Source organism: Periophthalmus magnuspinnatus, chromosome 10 (assembly GCF_009829125.3).
Source record: "Periophthalmus magnuspinnatus isolate fPerMag1 chromosome 10, fPerMag1.2.pri, whole genome shotgun sequence".
Taxonomy (NCBI): domain Eukaryota; kingdom Metazoa; phylum Chordata; class Actinopteri; order Gobiiformes; family Gobiidae; genus Periophthalmus; species Periophthalmus magnuspinnatus.
Genome location: NC_047135.1, coordinates 14,605,115 through 14,630,361, shown reverse-complemented (window position 1 = coordinate 14,630,361; position 25,247 = coordinate 14,605,115). Strand labels below are relative to the sequence as shown.

The following is a 25,247-nucleotide window of genomic DNA, read 5'->3' as shown; positions in this document are numbered from 1 at the left end:
TCCCGTTGCATTTGATTCCCAGCCATCATATATATATATATATATATATATATATATATATATATATATATATATATATATATATATATATATATATATATATATATATATATATATATATATATATATATATATATATATATATATATATATACATTTTTTTTTTTTTTTTTTACATTTGGAGCAGTTGGATCTCATTGTTGCCTCAATAACTCCATGATTTTTCACACGACTGTACAGAATGGGTTTTGTAAATCAGTCTTATTATAACTCACATCTCAAAGCAGTGTCACAGTTTTTTTTGGCTGCAGTATTTCCTTTTGTAGACGACACGCACAATCTGCCTCCTCTGTTTCATCTGTGAATGATAAATTGGACATGCTTCGCTGGCCGTGCCTCAGACACAACAGAGATAACAGCTCTGAAACATGTCCAACAGAGTTTTAGGCTGTTAATTGCATAATGAGCATGAGGAATTTAAAGAATATTTGAATGGCCATTTTATTTTTATTTCAATCATAAACGTGCTGTGACACAAGGATTAAAGTTGCAATATGTAACTTTCTTGGTGGGAGGTCTGCCACCTTCTCCACCGAGATGTTATTGCTTTGCCTAGATTGTTCCACAGTATGGCATTGAACTTATCTTCTTTTCTTAAAGCAGACCTATTATGCAAAATTGTCGTAACGGTGCGGGAAGGACCAAAGAGTGCAGACTCAGGGCAAGTTGACAGTGTTTATTTACAGGATAGTGAATTTCAGTCTTTAATAGTTCATTCAAACACACACGAGGAACCAGGAAGCGGGAGGCAGGTGGGGCGGGCGTAGAGCAGGTCGAGGACGGGAAGCCAGGACCGGAGTGAAGACAGGAGCGGGGACGAGAACAGGACAGGCAGGGCCGGCGTAGTCCAAAGAGCGGGACCCAGAACAAGAAGCAGGCAGGGCGCCGGAGACCAAGACAGGACAGGTGGCAAGGCAGAGGGATGCTGTACCGGAGCTGGAGCACAGAGGCAGAAGCAGGAACGAGCGAGGGCAGGAATCTCGAAGGTGGCAAAAATTCCAAATGAGAACATGCAGACGAGTAACAAAGATGCAAAAACTGAGCTGGAGCATTCACGTTTACACGCGGACAGTCTGGCTCCGAGTGTAGTCTGCCGAGCCCTCATATACTCAGCAGCAGGTGACGGTGATTGCGCTGATGTGCTCCAGGTGCGTGCAGGAGGAGTCAGGAACTCATTATAGTTGAACCACATTATAGTTGTTCCCGCTTTCATTTAGCCTCTGAAGTTATATTTGATTTGATTTGAGTGTGAATCGTGCATATTTGAGGAATCTTTAATTGTTTATTTTCAAGATGCCATTTTGCGAATCAACCCCGTTTGTCATCCAATTTTATTTTCTTAATTGGTCATACTCATAGGATTCAGCAGCATCGCGTAGTTATTTTGGTACAAAAAAATTAAAAATAAAATCTGCTGCTCACAATTGTGATGTGCAGCTATCCACAGGAGGGACTGATAACTTCATGGCTCTTTTTTGTGAAGTCGTTCATAATGACATCAGCTTCCATTGGGCACTTGAGTTTTCCAACCCAGCAGACTTGTTTCTTTTAGTAAGTTGTTTTAGATGAAAATTGCTATTTAAAATGTGCAAATTATAACATAATGATACTTGGGTGTCATAGATTTTTTTATAGCAGACACAAGCACGATAGGTCTGCTTTAAGTTACAGTTTAAATTAGCAGATTGAATTAACAGAATTAACAGATATAATATGGTGGTGGGTGGCGTGGTTGTCATGTTACTACCAAAAATCGATTAATACAAACACTTTTAGATGTGCTTTTTCTTATTTTTTGTAGGATTAGCATTTGATCTGTTGAGGGTTATCAGATCTATATCATATTTCCCATATCTTTCTTTGTGCTATTTTTTCATTGCAGCTTGAGTTTAGTTTACAACATGGTTCATTTTAAAAAGGATTCATGGGATGATCCTGTGTTATTCAGTGGCATAAAGTATGCTCAATATTGTACCGTTTGTAACAAGCCTCTACAAGCACATAAAACAAGCATACACCTTACTAAATAGTCAGTGAATTAGGTTAAAAGGGACATGTAAAACTGACTGATATGTTCACAGCTGTATTTAGTGATTCACTCATGTTTTAGTAATCCTCTATTGTCCGGCATTTGTGACTTGAGTGCTCTGAATATTTCTGTTTTTCACCTACCCCTTATCTCTGCCCACAGCTCAGAACTTACTTGTGATTATTCCAAAAATTCAGACTCCAGGTCAAACATGTAATATTCACAAATGACACAGCCTTTTTTCAACAGTAAAAACACTTACATGATTAGTTGCTGGTTGCTGTGTCAAAATGTCACCAGAGGCCCATTGATTTCCTGTTCAAAACTGCAGAACTCTGTCAGTTCTGTTATTATTATGAAGTCATTGCAGTTTACAATAAACACAATGCAAAATAATGACCTATAGTTTAATATTAAATACGCAAACCTGAATTAAACAGGAATGTTGTGTTAGCATCATGTTTTGAGGTTGTATATTCCATCAACAGATCATCATTTTTTTTTCATTTGAACTGATTTCTCCACACTTTTTTCAGTCTTTAATATCCTGGAGTCATTTATGATTCTGAAGTCCTCACTACAGAGGATGAGCTTTGCTTAACCCTGACCATGCCCAGGCATAAAATCTCTGTACCTGATTTTTACTGTCTTAAAAGCAGAACTAACAGAAGTAGTTTGTTTTAAATGGTCTACAGGTTTCCAAAGTTATTCCTCACTTACCTTATACATTCTGAGCATCGTCATGCCTTTTTCTATTAACCAATGCTCCAGCGGTCTCCAGGCCCTCATCAATGACATGCTTCGGGACTTTCTCAATCGTTTTGTATTTGTGTACTTAGATGACATTCTGACTTTTTCTAAGTCCCCCAGGAACACATCACCACATGCGCCAGGTCCTGCACTGACTACTGGAAAATAAGCTGAAGGACCTATTCACCTCGGCCCCGATCCTACGTCAGCCCGATCCCTCCTGCCAGTTCCTCGTGGAGGTGGATGCCTCTGATACAGGTGTTGGGGCAGTCCTCTCCCAAAGGTTTGAATCCCACAATCAATTGTATCCGTGTGCCTTTTTCTCTCGTTGCCTTTCCCCAGCTGAGAGCAATTACGACGTGGGGGATGAAGAACTGCTGGCAGTCAAGCTCGCCCTGAAAGAGTGGGGTCACTGGTTGGACGGGGCAGAGCATCCTTTTCTGGTTTGGACAGATCACAAAAGCCTAGCTTACATTCAATCCGCAAAACATTTTAATTCCCGTCAAGCCTGCTGGTCACTATTTTTCAGTAGATTCAACTTTACACTCGCTTACCATCCAGGATCCCATAACATCAAGCCGGATGCACTCTCACGCCAGTTCTCCCAGGACGATATTACAACCCCTCCGGAGCCCATCATTATCTCCTGCCTGTGTGGTTACGAATATCCACTGGGACATTGAGGACCTGGTCTGGGAGGCTCAACGCACCCATCCTGATCCAGGTAATGGCTGCCATCCCTCTCCCTCTTAAGATGTCACTTCTGGTGGCCCACCATCAACAAAGACACCAGGGCTTATGTCTCGGCATGCCAGGTCTGTGCCAGGGGTAAAGCCTCCCATTCGCCGTTCTCCAATCTGAGGCCTGGGGCCAGGACGAAGGTAGCTGCAGACCGGCACCGCACCCCCGCTCCCCATTATCAGCCAGGTCAGTCAGTTTGGCTCTGATCCAAAAATATCCCACTCAAAACAGACTCCCAGAAACTCTCCTTTCTTCCTGGGCCCCTTTAAAATCATCAAAGTCATCAATTGCAGCGTACTTCAGCTTCCTCCTTCCCTCCGCATCCACCCTACATTCCACGTGTCTCAACTCAAGCCCGTCCAGACCAGTTACCTTTGCCCTCTGGCAGATCTCCCTCCTCCCACCCGGGTCGTGGATTGCTTTCACAGTCCGGCGGCTCATTGATATGAACTGGGAAGGCTATGGGCCCGAAGAGCACTCCTGGATGCCCAGGGCAAAGTGATACAGAGGGCTGAGCTGAGGCCGGTGTTTGTGTAAAAAGAAGCACTTCCTGGTGTAACTATGCGGGTGTGACAAGGACAGGAGGATACGTTTGATTATAGAGGTGATACAGAGGAGTATGCTGTTTGTGGTAAAATCAAGCACTCCCTGATGTAATTAGCCTGGTATCACAGAGGCAGGAGGGTGTGTTTGATTATAGAGGTGATACAGAGGGGTGAGGTGAGGTGGGTGGCTACTGTCTGACTGTGTTGGCTGTGTTTGTGGGTAAATGAAGCACTCCCTGGTGTATTTACGCTGGTATGATGGGGCAGAAGGGTGCGTTTGATTATAGGAATGATACAGAGGGGTGAGCTGAGGCAGGTGGGCACTGTGTTTGTGTAAAACGAAGCACTAACATTGGTAACTACGCTGGTGTGACAAGGCCAGGAGTGTGTATTTGATTATAGAGGTGAGCTGAGGTGGGCACTGTGTTACTGTATTTGTGGAAAAATGAAGCGCTCCCTGTTTAATTAGGCTGGTCTGATGGGGCAGGAGGGTGCATTTGATTATAGAGGTGATATGGAGAGGTGAGGTGAGGTGGGCTACTGAGTTTTGACAGTAATTTTAAAGCTTTTATCAACCACAAACCAGCGCTGGTGCGCTGTTAGCATGCTAGCTCCCACTTTCTTCGTGTCCTTTTTTTCTGTATCTCTCTTACCCTCTCCTTTACACCTTTCTGTGTTAAAGCTCTGAATCTTGCTCCCCTCTCTTCTCCTGCCCTGGCACCGCGAGGCCTCTGGCTCTGTTTCACTGACACACACGGGTACAGGTTTGGCACACATCGGCACAGATTTGGCACACATCAGCACAGGTTGGCACAGGTTGAATCATGCAAGACCAGAGCTGTGCCAAAGGAACTTCAGATGACTGTCCCTCTCTTCTCTTTGTTGTTATTCTTACCGCACACTTTAATATTAGTTCTACCTTTTCCTGAGGAGTCACAACACCATTTTATAACATGCTTTTAAAAACTTTTAAATATGTTTTACTTACATGAGGTGTTAACTGTTAACACATAGCATATTTAGATCAGGGTCTGGGAGACATTGCTAGATTTCTCAAATATACATGAATGACATCTTAATGTGTATTCTCCAATTAGTACTCGGTCACTCTTTGGTGTTAGGGTAATGCTACTGGCCTTGGGGTAGACAGCTCAAAAACACTGAATCTTCCTTAACGCTTTGAAATGTTCTCTATCTGGAGAGATTATTTTACTCTTCCATTTTCAAAGAATATGGACTTAACTTTCAGTTCTGCCACTGCATAAAAAATGCCATAGATTAATCTCAGAATCAGCTCTTATTTTACAACGTGGAGAAATCAAGCGCTCCCAGCCAGTAATTAGCCTGGTGTGACGGGGGCAGGAGCTGGAGGGTGCTTTGGATTATGGAGTCAAAGGTTCTTCTATTATACACAATTCAGGCTTTTCAAACTACTTTGGGCACTAGAGACTTGGTATTTTCTGTATGGCTAAGAATAAGGTGACTATAAATCATTAGTTTAACCCACAGCACCTCCTTACTGCGGTGAGGATAAGGCTAACCACTCTGCCACAGTGACACAGGGTGGACATGCACACTCTACTCAAAAGGATCAGGAATCTAACCCACAACCTCCTAACTGAGAGGAGGAGACAAGATAACCACTCTGCCACAGCAACACAGTGTTATTTTCAGGTGAGGAGATATTCAGGTCTCTGTCTGACACTCATTAGTTGATTCTCACTGTGAGTCTATGTCCTGTGTCTCTCCACCTCCTCTTTTTTCTCTCTTTCTCTCTCAAAAGTCCTCACCACTTGCTTTCCTCTCGCCATCCCTCCTTTTCTCCCCTGTCCTCTCCTTCATCCCCGTCTCGCTCCTCTCCTTCCTTGATACATTCCTTTTCCTCTCCAGCTCAACACAAGCCCCCCACTGCTTATCCTTATCTCTTCCAAATGTCCCTCCTCTCTTCTCCTCCCTCACCCTCTCTCCTCCCTCCCACCTCTTCCTACTTTTCTCCTCCCTATCTCTACCTTTCTACACCTACGCTCCCCTCATCTGTGCCCCCTCCTCTCCTCCCTCCTTGTCTCCTGTCTGTCTCTACCTCTCCGCACCTCCACTCGCTTTCTCTGTGCTCCCTCCCTTCTTCTGTTCTCTTCTTTCTCTCTCTCTCTCCATCGCTCCTCTCATTTGTCTCTCAGTGAACTGTTTTGGTGCTTCTGTTCTATTCACAGCCAGAGCCAATGGACCACTACCTCTCACCTTCTCTCCCTCTATCCCTCCATCTTTCTGTCTCTCGTTTATATTACCCCTCTCTGCTTATTTATCTCCTCCCATCTCAACTTTCTCCTCTCTCTTTCTATTCTTTCCCTATTTTTTCCTCAAAATTTTCTTTCTCTCTCTCTATCATCCCCCTCTCTTGTTCTCTCTCTCCCTTCACTTCTCACTTCACTCTTCTCTCTCTCTACTTTCTCTCTTTCTCACCTTTCTCTTCATCTCTAGCTTCTCTCTCTTTCTCACACATTTCTCCTCTATTCTTTCCCTTTCTTCTTCACACTCCCCTCATCTACTTTCTCCCTTTACCTCTCACCTTTCTCTCTCCCTTCCTCTCTCATTTCTCTTCCCCCTTCTACTATCCCCCTCTCTCTTCTCCTCTCACCTCTCTCTCCCCCTTTCTCTATTCTCTGCCTCTCTCTCCCTCTCTCTTCTCTTTGTCTCTCTTTCCCCTCTCTCTTGCCCTCTCACCTCTCTCTCCCTCTCTCTACTTTGTCTCTCTTCCCCTCTCACCTCTCGCTCCCTCTCTCTACTCTCTGTCTTTGTTCCCCGCTCACCTCTCTCTCTACCTCTCTCTACTTTCTGTCTCTCTTCCTCTCTCTCTTCTAACTCTCTTCCCCTCTCTTCTCTCACCTGTCTCTCCCCCTCTCTCTACTCTCTGTCTCTCTTTCCCTCTCACCTCTCTCTCTCTCCCTCTCTATCTCTCTTTCCCTCTCACCTCTCTCTCTCCCTCGCTCTACTCTGTCTCTCTTCTCACTCTTCCCTCTCTCTTCCTCTCTCACCTCTCTTTCCCCTCTCTCTACTATCTGTCTCTGTTCTTGTCCCTGTTCTCAGTCTTTCCTCCCCTCTCACCTCGCTCTCTCCCTCTCTCTGCTTAGTGTCTCTTCCCCTCTCTCTTCTCACTTTCTTTCCTCTCTCCCTTCCCCTCTCACCTCTCTCCATCCCTTTCTCTTTCTCACCTGTGTCCCGCTGTACTTCCTGCAGTGAAAGTAGATTTGTGTTGCTTCTCTCTGTGTTGTCGAGTGATTTTAAGATCATCTTTGACGTTGTGCACAGACCAGTATTTCCCGAGCTCACCATCAGCACTGGACTGCACTGAAGTGTAACATTTTAACATTTTTCAACAATATTAATTATGTAGAACTGCCTCAAAACGTCACAATCTTGGTATTTATTGTTTTTAAAGTGACAATGTACACATAACATTCTCTTCCCCTCTCTTTTTCTCTTTCCCCTCTGTCTCTAACCCTCATGTCCACACCTCTCCCTTCTTCCCCTCCTTTCTTACCTTTCCTTTTATTTTATTTTCTCCTCCTCCATTTCTCTCTTCCTCCTATCTTTCTCTCTCCCTAACTCTCACCCCTGTCCTCTTTCTCTTCTCCCTCTCTCTGACCGATGTGTGCCATTTGTAACACATTAAGAAGTGATATCCTTGGTGAATGTTATAATGCACATACTTAAAAAAGACATATTGTGCTTCAGTTATTATTACAGTTATTGTTATGTTGTATTTTCAACATTTTAAGTTGCATCATTGATGTAAAATAACTTAATAAAAGAAACAACTTAATTGACTTCCAGGTTGGAAAATTGCAGGCCCATTGGGAGCTGATTCCCTCCTATAGATGGCTGCACATCACCTCAGCAAGCAGCATTTTAAAATAATGTTTTACCAAAATGGCTACGGAACGCTGCCAAATCCAACATGTATCACTCATTAACAAAATAAAATTGGAGAATGAAGTGCGTAGGTCACACTGGGTGTATACCGATGGAGGTAAAAACAGAGGCAGACTGGACACATCTTGAATACATCTCTCTCTCTTCCTCTCTTTTCTCTATCTCTTTCTCATATCTCTCTCCCTCTGCCCCTTCTCTCTCACCACTCCGTCTTTGTCTTCTCTCTCTCTCTCTTTCTCTTCTGTAGCCATAGTCCTCCATAGAGCTGAGCTGTCAGGCATCTTGGAATCCTTGTGGTCGGGTGTGTTGGCCCCAAGTTTTTCTCCACGAGGCTGCTGGAGGTTGTGTACCCCCCTGTGAAGAAACGCTGTGTGGATCTCCAGTGGTGGGTGGTGCATAGGGCCATCGCCACAAATAAACGTAGCCCACTCGTGCCTTCTGTCAACAAAAAGACACACTAGAACACTATGTAGTTGTCCTGTCCTCAGCTGGCTCCCCTCTTCAGTCTGCTGGGGCACTGGCTGCAGACTCTGGGACAAACACTAACCTGGGAGCTTGTGTTTGTTTTTCTGTGGCCAAACGCAGAACTGTTGTTTTAATAAACTTTGTCCTGGGTCAGGCTAAAATGAGTGTGTGGCTTGGGCTGCACAGACACGGCACTTCTGTTAATGTGATGGATCTGTGATTGTGTTGTATGGTTTTGCACATTTCTTTTAACTGAGAAGTGACACATAATAAATATATTGTTAAAAGTCAAAGTCTCTACTCTCTCTTTCTCAGCTTTCTCTTTCCCCATCTCTACCTCTTTCTCATCTCTCTCTTCCCCTCTCTTCTTTCCCTTTTTCTTTCTCACACATCTCTCTTTTCTCTCTCTCTTTTCCTCTCTCCCTTCTCTCACCCTTCACCTCCTCTCTTTACTCTCTCTTTCTCACCTCTCAGCAGAATAAAGATTACTCAAAGATGCATGAATCATTCTTAATACAACTTCAGAAGATCAATGAGAAGAAAACAACTATAAATAATTACAAGCACTGAAAAGTCCATTTGGCAGAATAGGTTTGCTTTAAAGATACAGTATGTAACTTTTCTTGCAGAGGACGTGCCACATGCTTTTCTCCATGGTGATATTTTTGCATTGCCTAGTATGTTCCATAGTTTGGCAATAGAGCTGTTCATCCATCCATCCATTTTCTTTTGCTTATCCGGTGCCAGGTAGCGGTGGTAGCAGTCTTAGCAAGGACTCTCAGACTTCCCTCACACCAGAAACGTCCTCCAGCTCCTCCGGTGGGACCCCAAGGCGTTCCGAGAGACATAGTCCCTTCAGCATGTCCTGGGTCTTCCCCGGGGCCTCCTCCCGGTGGGACATGCCAGGAACACCTCCCTAGGGAGGAGTCCAAGAGGCATCCTGAGCAGATGTCTGAGCCACCTCAACTGGCTTCTCTCGATGTGTAGGAGCAGCGGCTCTACTCCGAGCTCCTCCCATGTGACTGAGTTCCTCACCCTATCTCTAAGGGAGCGCCCAGCCACCCTGTGGAGGAAACCCATTTCGGCTGCTTGTATCCGTGATCTTGTCCTTTTGGTCATTACCCAGAGCTCATGACCATAGGTGAGAGTAGTAAAATTGAGAGCTTTGCCTTTTGACTGAGCTCCTTCTTTACCACGAGGGCCTGATACAGTGACTGCAGATGCTGCACCGATCCTCCTGTCAATCTCACGCTTCATCCATCCCTCACTCGTGAACAAGACCCTGAGATACTTGAACTCCTCCAGTTGAGGCAGAGACTCCCCACCCACCTGAAGAGGGCAAACCACCTCCGGCCCTTGACTATGCCTGGATATTCTGTCCATAATTACAATGAACCGAACCAGTGACAAAGGGCAGCAGAGTCCAACATGCACCGGGAACAGGTCTGACTTACTGCTGGCAATGCGAACACAGCTCCTGCTCCGGTCATATAGGGATCGGACAGCCCTTAGCAAAGAGCCCTGGACCCCATACTCCCGGAGCACCCTTAAAAGGACACCACAAAGCACATGTGGACTGGTTGGATAAAAGCCCATGAACCCTCGAGCACCCGATGGAGAGTATAGAGCCAGTGTTCCGTAACCAGGAAAAAAACACACTGCTCCTCCTGAATCTGATGTTTGACTATCGGACGGATTCTCCTCTCCAGTACCTTGGAATAGACCTTACCGGGAAGGCTGAGGAGTGTAATTCCTCTGTAAGTGGAACACACCCTCCGGTTCTCCTTCTTATACAGAGGGACCACCACCCCAGTCTGCCAGTCCAGAGGTACCGTCCCAGACCGCCGCGCGATGTTGCAGAGGCATGTCAGTCAAGACAGCCCCACTGAGGAGCTTGCCAACCACTTCGGTGACTTCTGCCAGGGTGATGGATGAGTCCGCCTCCGGGTCCCCAGTCTCTGCCTTCCTCCTTGGAAGACGTGACAGTGGGATTGAGGAGATCCTCAAAGTATTTCTTTCCTCCTGAGGTGTCGGACGGTTTGCCAGAATTTCTTTGAGGCCGTCCGATAGTCCTCCTCCATGGCCTCCCCAAACCTAGAGCTGTCCAGATTCATGGAAACAATGCATGTGTTTTGAAGCAATAAAAACACACTGAAATAGAGAAAATAAGTTCAATACCATATACAGAACATTCCAGGCAAAACTATAACATCTGGAGACTGGCAGTGCCTTCACCAGAAATGTTCCGTAGTGCACCTTTAAGCACTTCCATTTGACAAGCAGCAGCATGTGGATTTGTGTGTGGCTCCTGATGTAAACACCTGCGGACAATGTAGTCATAAAGAACAAGATCGGACGTGTACTTTGATCTGGTTTGATTCTTTCTTAAAATAAAATAAATAAAAGACAAAAATGTGACAGAAAGAAAACAGGATCCTTCCAAAAGTGTCGCTGTTGTTTTGGTTCATGACAGAGACTTTTGACACAAGAGAGAGGAAGAGAGGGAGAAAATGAGAAAAGGTGGGTGGATGCGGCAATGGAGAGAGCAAGAGGGAGGGAGAGAGGGTGACAGGGTAGAAGAGATAACAGAGAGGGAGAGAAGGAAGGGAAGGGAAAAAGAGACAGTTAGAGAGAAGCAGAGAGAGAGAAGAGGTGGAAAGATGGGTTAATAAGGCAATGGAGGTATGATACACAGAGAGAGCAAGAGAGAGAGGGAGAAGGGGGAGAGGGAGGGAGAGAGAATCAGATAGAATATATAACACAGAGAGAGATAGAGGTGAATGAGGGAGAGGGGGTGAGAGAGAAGCCGGTGGAAAGATGCTGTGGGTTAAAAAAGCATTGAAGAGAAAAGATGACCGAGAGAAAGAGGTAGAGAGAGAGAGAGTGAAGAGCGAGGAGGAAGAGCAGAATCGGTTAATAAGAACATAATGGAAAGACGCTGTGGGGGGCTGGGTTAATAAGGAAACAGAGACAGAATATGTTGAGAGAGAGAGAGGGATAAGAGAAAGAGAGGAGGGGAGGAGAAAAGGAAAGAAAAGAAAGAAGGGGAAGGGGGAGATGTAGGGCATAAGATTTAGAGACAGAGAGGAAGAGAGGGGGACTGAGAGGAGAGAGGTGAAGAGATGAGTTGTACTCAGCCACACACAGCTATTTTCGATAAATATACAAAACCAGGATACAAAACAATGCACTACAACTTCACAAACCTGATGCGATGTGCAGTAGCTTCATTATGTGACACTGGGCAAGACACTTGTGTGAGTGATTGGTGGTTGGAGGCTTCTATGATAGTAGTACCACAGGGCAGTTGTGGCTAGTAAATATCACCACAAAGTGTGACACTGACAGGACAGAGGAGAGGAAAAGAGAGAGAGAGTGGAGAGAGAGAGAGAGATGGGCAAGCGAGGAGAGAGGGCGAGCAAGCTGACAGCACACAGGAGAGATAGGGAAGGGCGATCAAGTTGACAGCGCAGAGGGGAGATAGTGCTTATTAGCTGGAGCAGACGTGGCAGAGTGTGTCAGCTGAACGGAGAGAGGGAGAGAGACAGAGAGAGAGAAAGGTCTGAGCTAATAAAACCTACAAGAATCTGCAACACTATAGCCTCAGGAGGAAGAGATAAAAACATGATAAAAAGGGTATTAGCAGGACAAGCTCACACAACAACAACCTGTTTATCCATATACGCAGTTTGGATGTAACACGGGAATATGACGAACGCAAACTATTGTCAAGATCCTACAGTTACAATGGCAAAGCAGAAATGTGTTTACGTAAAGGTGCAGTGTGTAACTTTTTTGTGTGTGCCACTCGCTTGTCTCTATCAAGATATTATTGAATCGCCTGGAATACTCCACAATAAGACATTACATTTTGTTTGTGGTTTTGTCATTTAAGATGGATAGGGACAGCTGATTGTAAACCTGCCCACACAAAAACAGTAATGTGGTGTTCAATTCACAGCAGTGAAAGAGGCAGGATTGTTACACTGGAGGGACTAAACAAGCCTTACACAAAAGAAGGCACTCAAATTTAGGTTTACAGTCGGATGCACACAAAGCCACAAAGCAGGAGCAAGGGATAGTGTCTGAGGAAGTCTGTTATATACAAGTAAAACACATGATCAAATCATTTCATCAACGTAAAGCTTTTGTCACTTGGAGACTTGAAATGGAAAGAGAGAACAACTTTTACTCAAGTAAAAGTTCTGTTACACTGTAAAATATATTACTCGACCAAGTATTGTGTCTGAAAACTACCGTGAGAAGTACATTCAAGTATTGTAGTACTGAAGTACAATTTTGAAGATATGTAGGTAAATATAACTTACAAACAACAACTTTTCAGTGCATATGGGGGTTTTAACTATTTTTAAAAGCAGATATGACACACATAGAGGTCATAGGAGTTACCTAACAACCATAATGTAAACAAGGGCCACAACTTGTCTAAATTTCACAATAGTTATGATTACAACAATAAAAATAAATGACCTCTTTATTTTAATAAATTAATGCTTTTGTCAAAAGTAAAAATGCCTTCCTCATGCATGGGGTGACAGAGTGTTTACTGTGACAGATGAATACTGTCATTGTGTCCTTGGGCAAAACACTTAACCCAGCTCGCCCACAGTGTCTGCATACATTGGTGTATGAATGTGTGTGAATGGGTGAGTGGTTCCTTGATGTAAAGCGCTTTGAGTGCCTTGACGATGGAAAAGCACTATATAAATGTGAAGTAGTAGTAGTAGTAGTAGTAGTAGTAGTAGTGATAGTGGTAGTAGTAGTAAACTGTCTCTGCATTTTGGATGGAGTTTTCTGTGTTGATGACATAGGCAGAGGGAATCTGTTTTAGAAGTCAGTGTTTAAATCTGGTTTGGATTCTGCACAGTTCAGTGTGTGAGCCTCAGGTCGGGTTTAGGGACTGAGACTGAAGCACACTATCTCACCTCCACAGTGTACCACAAAACAGGAAGTATGGAAGCCTGCAGGGACAATACACATCAAACAACCTGCATTTACAACAAAGAGTTCTGGGCAAACTTTATCAAATCTGTTTCTGAAGACACCAGAATCCTGTCTCTCTTTTAGTGCACCTCAGACTATCCTCACTGCTGACAAGAATTTATGGTAACATTTCATAACAACTACTTTTTGATAAGCCTTAAGAAAGCATATACAGAGACTTAATTCATAATGAACAAATAATAAATTAAGAATAATTCAGGCTAGTAACTACTTAAAGATTTTCCCCCTTATATTTGAGCAAAATGTGTCATGCCCGGTACAGATATATTGTATAAGCAGCACTTGAGGTCAACATAAGTCCACGGTGTACTGTCTGCATCTAATATATAGTGTTTTATTGAATGATGATCAAAAAGTGTGCTTTTTTTTTGTTATAAAATGTATTTTAGATTTTGTTCACAAAATTCGATACTACATTTTTGTCAAGTTACCATATACGTTGAACCACGTATATATTTATAGTCTATGGTCTGTGTACAGACCATAGACTATAAAGAAGAGGCCTCACCCACTGACCTAGTGGCATCACCCATAGCATTTGGCTCCAGCTAATTGAAGCTCATCAAGGCTAGCAGTTATAGCAGCGAATTTGGAGCCAAATTCTACATATTCCATATTTGGAATTCCGACCACAAGTATAATAGCCACCAAAATCCTGAGCGAGACTGTTAAAGGTTACACCCCTTTCCGTCTACACTGCTGATTTGGCAGGGAGTGGGTGCTTAGCAACACTGTCAATCAAACCTGTTGGTAACCAGGAACATTTTGAGACCAAAATGACGAGCCTGACATCAGCAGTTATGGAGAAAGGGGCGATCGTATTTCAACAGAAAATTAATTGGAGCCAGATGCGATGGAGCCGGACGCGCCCATGATCACTTCCTATTTGGAACGTGGCAGCTAGTGGGTTAGCTATGTCCCTCTGTATATACAGTCTATGTATCTAGGTATCTATCTATACCCACTGCCACCTGTGTAGAGCTGATTTGGGAAAATTTAATTATCAAACCAAAGTTATTAAACATATAAATCCAACAACATTGCATACACATAAATGAAGTCCATGTTTTTTGTTTAGTGGGAAATACAGTGTCGTCCACTCTCACACACAGACACAGGCCCAGGGCGAAGGACATATTGGAAATTTTCAATTTATGAAACTGGATCAAATCCACCACACGTGCAGCTGTCTGAGAGAAGAGGGGGAGAAGAGGAGAGAGGGAGGTGTAGATGAGAGAGGAGAGACAGAAAGCAACTCTTTCTCACCTGCAGCTGACAGAGAGAAGGGAGAGAGGAAGGAGTGAGAGAGAAGAAAGGAGACAGTTCACTTCACCTGCAGCTGAGAGAGGGTGGCGAGGGAGGTGGGAGGGACAAGAAGGGAGAGAGAATGGGCTGAAGAGAGGAGAGAGAGGGGGAAAGGAGAGAGAGGGGGAAAGGAGAGAGAGGGGGAAAGGAGAGAGAGGGGGAAAGGAGAGAGGCGAACAGAGAGAGAGAAAGAAGCAAAGAGAGAGAGAGAGAGAAAGAGTAAGTCCACCACACTTGCAGCTGTGTGAAAGACAGAGAGAGGGATGAGGATGAAGGAGAGGAGACAGAGGAGAAAAGGAGAGGAAGTCCAGGCAAGCTCTGAGAGGGAAAAGAGGGAGGAGTGGTGGAGGGAGAGATGAAGTCCACCTCACCTGCAGTTGTGTGAGACACAAAAGGGGAGAGGGATGAGGACAGAGGAGAGGAGAGTGAAGAGAAAAGGAGAGAAAGTCCAATGCAGCTCTGAGAGGGAAGAGATAAAGGAGGGAGGAAAGGAAAAAGAGAGGAAGTCCACCTCACCTGCAGCTGTGAGAGAAAGAAGAGAGATTGGGAGGGAGGAAGAGGGAGGTAGAGGAGACAAGAAAAGGAGAGCGAGGGAAAGTCCACCACACCTGCATCTGTGAGAGAGTTATAAGGAGAAGTGGAGGAGAAGAGAGAGAGGAGAGAGGGAGAAATGAGAGATGCAAGAGGGATAAAGAGGAGAGAGAGAAGAGGGGAGAGGTGAGAGAGGAGGGGAGAGGAGGGAAAGGGAGGATGAGAAGACAGCATGGAGAGAGGAGTAGATAGAGAGAGAAGAGAGGAAGGGATGGAGGGAGGAGAGGGGCTGTTGAGAGGAGAAAGGGAGAGAGATGAAAGGAGAGAAGAAGGGAATGAGGGGTGAGAAGAAGGGGGGGTAGAGAGGGAAGAAAGGGACGGGGGTGAAGGGAAGTTTGAAAAAAATATAGATGTGAGAGAAAAAGGAGAATGAGAGAAGAGAGGAAGGGGATAGAGAGAGGTAGAAAGGGAGAGAGGAGAGGAAAGAGAGGTGGAGAAGAGAAAAACAGAGAAATGAACAGACTCCAACTCAATTAATGAAGCAATAACTTTGGACGGTGGCCCTCCAGGGACGGCTTTGATTTATCATGTGGGAATTTATTTTATATTAATCTATTTTTAAAATGATCTAAATGGTGCACATATTTGAGAACAGAAACAAGAGTGTGCTTTTGGCAGTGATCCATCTTTTTCTAATAAACATCTGACATTACTGATTAGAGTGGACGTTATGGATGAAGTGTTTTGCCAAAGGACACACTGGCAGTATTATGGATGACGTTTGAACTGGTTACCCTGTGGTTGCTGGGCAGGACATAAAGTGGATCTGACAGATTTTGCATGATTTTACATCAGTTAAGAGGCACTCTGTGGATAAAAAGCTGAAAGTAGCGCTGAGTTCTAAATCCCTCTGCCTCAGGGGTCTCCAGCCTGTAGCTCATGAGATGTAGCATTTTGAGCCTAACTTTGTGCACTAATAAATGTTATGGTTTTCTGTTTTATAATCTGACTGTACCCTATAAGGCTTGCTGTGGGTCTTATATATACTCAGCTTCTTGCAACTGTAAAAATGAGTAGCTCTCTGGCATTTTGGTTAAAGGCAGTTTTTTGTAAAGGCAGTTCACCGGAGGAAAAAAGGTTGGAGACCCCTGCTCTATTTCACCAAGACAGAAAACTCCATCCAAAATGCAGAGACAATTTACTGAAGGAAGGCATTTTTCTGACATTTTGACTTACAGTAAGCTAATGTTGTCTTGATACTAACATTTCAAACTTAATTTCAATACTAAAGAATACACTTGGTACCCATTACCAATTTTGACGATAAACTCAAGATGAAACTGTTCAGGAAATGTCAAATTTATCCAGTTATGTGATTTTCTTTAATACTTGATGACAATTTAAGTATATTCATGTTGTGTCTTTAAATGCATTTGATCACATGAGTGAAATCACATCAGTCTGTCAGACCCAGACTAGACATTAACATGTGTGAAGGCTCTGTCTCCATCCCACAGGAAACTCGTTGTTGTAATACCTGGCTAACTTCATTATCTCATGTGTGTGAAACAAAAGTCACTCTGCTTTGAAATGTATGTAACATTGTCATTCTGGTATAAAATAGTCAGACTTCAGATGCTCAGGGTTGGGTTGTTTAGACTGGGACTTAGCCTGAGAGGGAGACTGGGGGAGAGGCCGGGAGGCTACCAGTCTGTGGCCAGGGCAGGCCTGGGCCCTGTCCTGTCTGTATCTGCTGTAACAAACAATAAACCTTTTTTCCTGTATTTCAAAAATCACTGAGCTTCGCAAATGGATTACTGTTCATGTAGAACTGTAATTTTTTTCCACAACATATTAATACTTGCTTAAATGAGTATCTGGTTTCAATGCCAGTTTGAGTATCGCTTAAGCCAACCACACACCACAGAATAACTTTGGATCATGACTGATTTTCAATCTGCTGTGCTCCTCATGTGTGTGGTGTCCGCACCACTTTGAACTGCTCTGTCATGTCATAACCACACAATATCAACATGGCAACAGCCAATAAAGGAGAGGGTCAGGGGTAGACAGAGTGACAGACACAGAGGTGCAAGATACAAACACGAGAAATTGCAAAAATAATTTAAGGACAACTGCAGCATTCTCATCCATATTGTCCACTGAATGTAAATAATGACATCCAGTCCACAAAGCAAACCTTTTAGTCCAGTATGAAGCCTTCTTTAAAAAGTAAAAAGGTGAGATCCTCACATGTTTGTTTAGTGACTCCTGTGTACTTACTATGTAGTTTATCACCAACCATCTGTGCATTAAAAGCCTACGTCTGAACTTTTGCACCACATTTTACAAAAAATAATAAGACATCTAAACTAGCATTTCAGTCCTCTGATCTTTTAAACACTTTAAAGTCTCAAAACGAGTTGTAGACAGGAAACAGGTGACCGAGGTGTTCTCACAGCTTTTAGCTTGGTGTGTGTAGTCTCTTCACTGCAGTCTGTATGCTTGGAGATTTTAATTCTCATTCGACTCTCCTTGTGCCTGAGCTCTGCACTTTACTTTAAAAATTGTTTAAGACTGAAACATCCTGCAGTGTGTGGTGGGATTTAGTAATTGATTTTCAATACTATTGATAACCCTGGTATAAACATAATAAATGTGAAAATACTGTGTCTAAAAGTGTAAAAGAGTCTGTAGATAGCTCTAGTCTGTTCTGTCCAGGGTCAGACGCTGTAAATAAGACTACAGAAAGACTGAATAAGTGTTTTTGAAGCAGGACAAATATGTGTACTAAACCTGTATGTGCTTGTTTGACCTATGACCTCTGGAGGAGATATTCTTAAGGCTGTACAAACAGAAGGAGATGAGCTTCTCCTGTGGCTCACCCAGAAGAGCAAAGGAAGTATAGACACAAGTCATTTTGTATGGAAGCGTAGAACTGACAAAGGGATAGATTCAACATTTTTAAAGATATTTTGGTTATTACAAGAAAGTATTAATTTAAAAATAGAACATTCTCTCATTAAAACATACACATTACAGGTTTTAACGACTTCACTTTCTCATTTTGATATGGACATATTAAGCTCATATCCAATGTACTGAACAGGAACGAGTCATGTTAAGCATCAAACTCAAGCATTTATCATTTGCTTATGTTTAATGACAGGGTAGGCCACATGACCCTATCTAGAAATGACAAACATCCATATTTTTCATTTCTAAATAAACATGTGGTAAGGGATTTATGCCCTACATTTCTGGCACATGGAGAATTTGTGTTGTGCCGATACATGTATTAAGTTAGACAGGTCACCTTATTCCAAAAGTTGCTGTGGGCGCCATCATCATCATTGGGGCTGTATCATTTTTGCATGGGGCCGATCTTGATGGCATGTAAGTTCTATAGAGACTACAGACCTGTTTTAAAGATTATTGAATTTTTGGTGACATGAACATTAAATATTGAACACAAATCAACCTACTTTACATCATATTCTAGTGTTGAAACTTTTCTTAAATTCATTCCATTGAAATGAATGAGATTCTCGCTTAACTGAAAGAGCCACCACAATGAAAAAGCGGTGTAGGTGTAAGCCAGATTCCCTACCTGAGCACACAGGTGTAGAAGCCCGTATCTTCCAGCTCTGCAGATCGGAACCAAATGGAGTCATCTTCTTTGCTCAGTCTGTGACCAGAGAAGATGATCGGCTCCTGAAAATCAGAAATAATGATTAGAACAACAACAACATGGTCTGTCAATTCAATCATTCATAATTCCTTAATGTGACCTTTATATAGGCCGTGTCTATGCTCTAGAATTTGATGATATAGTTTCAGATGGAGGGCAGGAGTCTATATAACTGGGAGATTCACTGTTTTGGAAAGAAATCTCCAAACTCATGATCCACAAATGTTGAACCTTGTCATTATTTGTTTGGGACTGGTTCCACAAACTTCTACTAATAATCTTATGGTTTACAGTCCTTTCAAATGACAACAATCACATTTGTGGGGTTGAATAATGGCACCACTTTTTCAAGCTATTGGAAAAAAATGTTTAACTTTAGTTTATTTATAAGGGGAGAGAAAACGTTGAATTTTGTGCCAGTTATTGTTTCATGTGGATAGGACCAGTAATTACAGAGATATTAATCATAAACCAGGTCAACAAATCTGCATTGTGACATTTACACAGCAAATTCAGCCATAGAATTCTGACCTGTCCTCAGCTCAGTTTAAACTAGAGGGACTGTGTTGTGGTAACTTTGCAATAACATCAGATGAGTAAAGTGCAATAGGAGTTATTCTCAGGCCTAAATCATACTCCTCACATACAAAGCTCTCCACAACCTGGCCCCTCCATACCTGTCTGACCTCATTCACATCTCCACACCCGCCCGCTCCCTCCGCTCCCTCCGCTCCTCCTCTTCCCTGCACCTCACTGTCCCTCCTGCCCGTCTTGTCACTATGGGGAGCAGAGCCTTCAGCTGCTCTGCTCCCCAGCTCTGGAACTCCCTCCCCCATGACCCAACACACACCCACTCTCACACTTCAAATCTAAACTCAAAACTCATCTGTTTAGAAAGGCCTTTTCACCCTGACCACACTGACCATAACTGCTCTGTCTTTTAATCTATATTTGCTTTAATCTATATTTGTTTTTAAATGTATTTTTAATCATTTTACATTGTTTCAATTTGTATTGTGTACGTATGTATGTATGGCGACCTTGAGAGCCTTGAAAGGCGCCTAACAAATAAAATGTATTATTATTATTATTATTATTATTATAAATTAAAAGGGCAGACTCAGCAGTTGAGGTAAATAGTTTCCAATCACATCTGGGACTGTATTTGTTGCCTCTCCTGTATTTGTTGCCTCTCCAGTCTCTAATGACCAAGAGAATTCAATTCAATTAATTTTATATTTGTAACGCCCAAAATCACAACAACAGTTGTCTCGAAGGGCGTTCATGTTTTGGTTGATGGGGGAAACCGGAGTACTTGGAGGAAACCCATCCAGACACGGGGAGAAACATGCAAAACTCCACACAGAAAGGCCTGGGCGACCCGGGGATCGAACCAAACCTTGAGTGTTGGTGGCTGAGTGTTGCCACTCAGCCACCGTTCTGCCTACACACAATGGCTAATTACAAGACTAACTATAAGCTAAGTATAAGAATATATCCCTGGGTTTCAGAATGATGAAATTTGGACTCTCGTCATAGCAATCAATAATTTAAACCTACATTTGTATCTAATTATAGAACTAATTAACTAATTATATACCCATTATATCTTTTGATATAAACTGAAAAAAGTCCTCAAAATGTTGCATATACCAGGAAGCTGCAATCAATGAATAGCAGGGATATAGGAGGATGGGAGGTCATCTGACACACATGGATAGCCATAGATTTCAGAATGGAAAGTTAGGATCGTTGCTATAGCAATTAACAATTTGAAACAAAATATTATGTCTTTTAAATGGTCCTCAAAATGGCATAATATAACAGGAGCTGAGACTCATAGGATGATGGGGCATCTGACACACAGGGATATGGAAGGATAGTATCTGACACAGGGATACAGGAGGTTGGGAGGGTATCTGACATACTGGGATTTCCATGGGTTTCAGAATTTAAAAGATATGATAATTTGTTTTAGATTGTAAATCGCTATGGCAACTGTTGTAATTTAATACTGAAACAAATCTATAGGCGTGTGGAAGGGCAACTGACACACAAGGATATAGCGGGATGGAAGGCTGTAGTTTTGGAGAGGATCTGGCATAGGGATACAGTAGTTTGGGGGGGGGATCTAACATAGAGATACAGCAGTCTGAGAGGGCATCTGTCTTACCTCTGCGTCGCCCTTGTTCCTGTACCAGATGAGCCGTAGCTTGGCGTTAGTGGCCGTGCTGTAGTTAGTTCTGATGTAGCTGTAGAACAGAGCACATTTGACCCGCAGAGGTTCTCCTGCCAGAACGTGGTACTCTTTTAGATCCACTGACCAGTCTATGCACCCGTCCACTGTCAACACACAGAAGGAGAGAGGAAGAAAGGAAAAGAGGGGTCAGAGGTCATGTTTTTAATGAGTAATTCATTTTTATTATTCAGAGCAGACTACAGGCAACCAACACTGAATTCTTGCATCAAGCTCATAAGTTATACAGTAGATACAGCATCCAAGGGAACGCCCATGAACAGATGGAGCTCAACAGTGACAGCCCACCCCCTGGTTCCGGGAGTCAATTTCTCATAACTTTTTCTTATAGACTTTCCAAAAAAATAAAAATAAATACAAGTTTGAAAGCTTGTTCAGCGCTAATCAGTGTGGTAACGAATGACCACAAGACCTATAATGTTATGTGAAATCTGTACCAGAAAATTTAGAAACGTTATTAAAACATTTTGCAGAATCTTTTGTTTTAATTGTGCTTAAAACAACCATGTTATGGATATTAGTTAGCACATATCTGTTTAGCCTCTGCGATGCCTTTGAACTTTTAATATTCAAATTTTTTGGAAAAGTCTATGGGAAAAATGAATGGAAAATTTCTGCATAATTGGATCACCTCTGTGCGGGAAGCAAAGCATTCATTTGACTGTAGAGCTGCTCTGTCCCCCACTGTTCAGCAACTACAGCAAATGCACACTTAGGCAGTATTCAAATGACCCCCCATTCACTACACAGACTTTTTTAGCGGATTATATGGTGCACTCATTCACAGAGCGATTAGACACACATTCAGGTCATGTGACTCTGGGTGAAAAAAGCCCACTAAACTCTGATAAAACTTTATTTCTGCCATAAATAATGATCAGATTCGACTGGTACACACGCATTACACACACTAATAATAATCACGCAGGCTTTTGTCAAGCTGGCTCTCATCTTATATAAATGGACTCGGTTCATTAGCCTTTTGTTGGAGATGTGGTAATTATTGCTCTTTTAAAAGCTCAAACTAACGCTAGCAACTTTACACATAAACAGTTTGTTTAAAAGTGTTTTAATCATAACCAAGAATCAACAGTATGATAAAACAATTGACTCAGGGCAGCCTCTCTACATACAATAGACCAGATAGAACTAAAAAATAAAAAATAAATAAATTAGAAAAATAAATAAATAAATAAAAATACCCTGCACTAACAGAAAGAGCATATACACGAACACAGATGGACACAGACACTACACACAGCACTATGGACTCTGCTACAGACCTACTGTAATAAAGCATGTCAATACCACAGCAATCTCCTTTTGCTCACTGAAGGAGCTTTTCAGTTCATTTCACATGGTATGGAGAGTGAAGACAGTTCAGACTTTAGTCCTTCTCCTTTTAAAGGTTGCTATCACCAACGTGTTCATTATTTAAAGGTTGTGTTTGCAAGTGTTTCATTATGTTAAGCCGATTTATACTCACAGACTCATGTAGTAATAGGAAAGGTGTTGTAAAAATGAATTGGACAGGGGAGGTAACAGTAGGTAGGTAACTGTAACATGTATTATCTGCTATCTGAATTGCTACAGGGCCTTTTATAAACAAAGTACTGCTTCAGGGGTGTTCAATTTACTTGCTGCATTAATTTTGTTTGTAATAATAAAATCTAAAACAGATTTCAAATAAACAGTTTTTACAACTAACCCATTTGTACACTTTTTTCCCTTTGACCAAAATCACTAAAACTGTCCTCACAAAAGTAGATCAAATTCAAATCAAAGTAGATCAAATTCAAATTCATCTTTATTTACATAGAATTACAGGCATACATAACTGTTATAGATTTATCCATTTGTTAAATCATGTCATTTCTCCTGTACAAACTGGGGCTAGCAAAGTGTCTTCTCTTAGCATAAACATGATTTAGCCTGAGGCACATCTGAACGTCTCCCTGCAGATAACAGCACATAAAAAAAATGCTTTATGTAGGCATGTTAAGAAGAGATGGGTTCAGGCAAGAAGAGAAGGTGAGAGAGAGAAAGTGGAGAGAAAGAGGAGGAGAGACAGAGAGACAAAAAGGGTGAACAGGAAGGTGATTTGAAGCTTGAAGATTTGAAAACACATATCAGGGTCTGCTCTGGAGGAGAGAAACGCACAGAATCAACAAGCTGCGAAATTATTCTGTTTGGATTTGTATTAGGGATGAACCGATCCAGCTTTTTCAGTCAATATTAAGATAGTTAAAGATAGTTTAGCTTTAAGTATCTGCCTGATATCAAGCAATACCAGTGCAAGGACTGAAAACAGACATTATTTTCCATATAACAAAAATAATCTGAAGTCCTATTCACATGGGATTAGTTTTACTTTACATCCTCTGGTAAATTGTAATAATTACAAATGTAGTCACATGTGAATCATCCATGTCTGTGAAAATGTCTGTGAAAATGTACCTCAGGTAATTCTAGTCTTGTGAACGCTAGATTTGGCCTGTTTTCTGTCTCTGCCTTGAAGCTAATGGATCAATAAAAAAGGTCTATCTCTCACCCATTTTAGATCCACATCAAACAAAATGAATATTCATTTTCCACAGACCACACTGTTATCCAGTTGTAAGTTTGTGAAAGTTTGGATCGAGGGTTTCTATAGCATGAACGGATTAACAGAGAGAGACTACAGCTGTTTCATCGTTGATCATATCAACATTGTAAGACACAGCGTTTGATGCTACAGTGCAGTGCATTCTGCTAAAAACAAACTTAAGATAAAAGCAACGATGGCAATATGATAAAATAAAAGGTTCTTGTCTTGTTTCGGTGTTTATCAGTCTGCCATTCCAGAATAAACCATAACAATATGTTACATTGTTTACTGTCATTGCTTTTCCTGTACGAATGCACATAAAACATAGACATCATGGGGTCATTTCAGTTTTACAGACATCCCCAAGTAAAACTTTATCCCATGCAAAGTGTGTTGTGTAACTCTTATTTTTCTCTCAAGTATGACAGGACAGATTTGTATGAATAAAAGTGAAAACATTATGAGACTTTCTGGGCTACATCAAGTAAATAGTCTTATTACATCAATGTATATGTCCAACCCGGATATTGGCAGGACCAATATTTTGGAGTCAGTACAAAATATGCTCAATCCTGCAAATTTTCATGCATTGACGCCAATATTTGTTACCAGTATTGGTACTGGTGCATTCCATAAATTACCTCCAGTGTATTTTCAATGGAAGAGTTAGCGTTAGCCTCCAAACATTACAAACTCCAAAAAACAGGGCTGTTACGGACACATCGACCACTCGACCACATGTGAGTAACACCACAGCCTTGCTACAAAACATTTCACAAATATTGGAACAAAAATATAGCACTTTCTAAATTTTTTAAATAGAGATTTTCACCTTCAAGGCACTCAAAGAGCTTCACATCAAGGAACCACTCACCCATTCACACACACATTCATACACCAGTGTAAACAGACACTGGGTAAAAGTAGGTTAAGTGTCTTGCCAAAAGACACAGTGGCAGTATTCATTTGTGGGAGCCGGACCGCTCTAGCTATGATGTGAATGGCAAGAGCGTTTTTCAAACCGCCAACCGGCTCACCCTTTCCCTGCCTTCTCCCAGAACTGTTATCACCAAGAGCTAGGACAAACAGGGCCTCTGCTGTTGCAGGACATAGAGTCATGATAAAGATAATATTATGCTGAGGCCCTGTGATGGAGCTATATCTACAGTTACATCACGTAGACTGATAAACAGAAGGACAGTTAGACTGGCCAGTCAGAGAAATTTAGTTCACATTCGCTGAAAGAAAATAACATCCAGCCCTGCTGAAACTAATCTGAAAGTTGCTGTGCTCAAAGTCAGATCTTTATGTAACAAATTATTTTTAATTAA

General features: G+C 42.2%; 1 protein-coding gene across 1 annotated transcript in view; it reads right to left on the bottom strand.

Annotated features, from left to right (window-relative positions):
- The window catches only part of il1rapl2 (interleukin 1 receptor accessory protein-like 2), a 226,860-nt gene that overhangs the window by 129,900 nt on the left and 71,713 nt on the right, over positions 1-25,247 (bottom strand). The window contains exons 3-4 of the mRNA XM_055224668.1: positions 21,246-21,415; positions 18,992-19,095 (exon numbers count right to left, since the gene is read on the bottom strand). Of these exons, the coding sequence (XP_055080643.1) occupies positions 18,992-19,095; positions 21,246-21,415 (274 nt within the window). The remainder of the gene's footprint in view (positions 1-18,991; positions 19,096-21,245; positions 21,416-25,247) is intronic.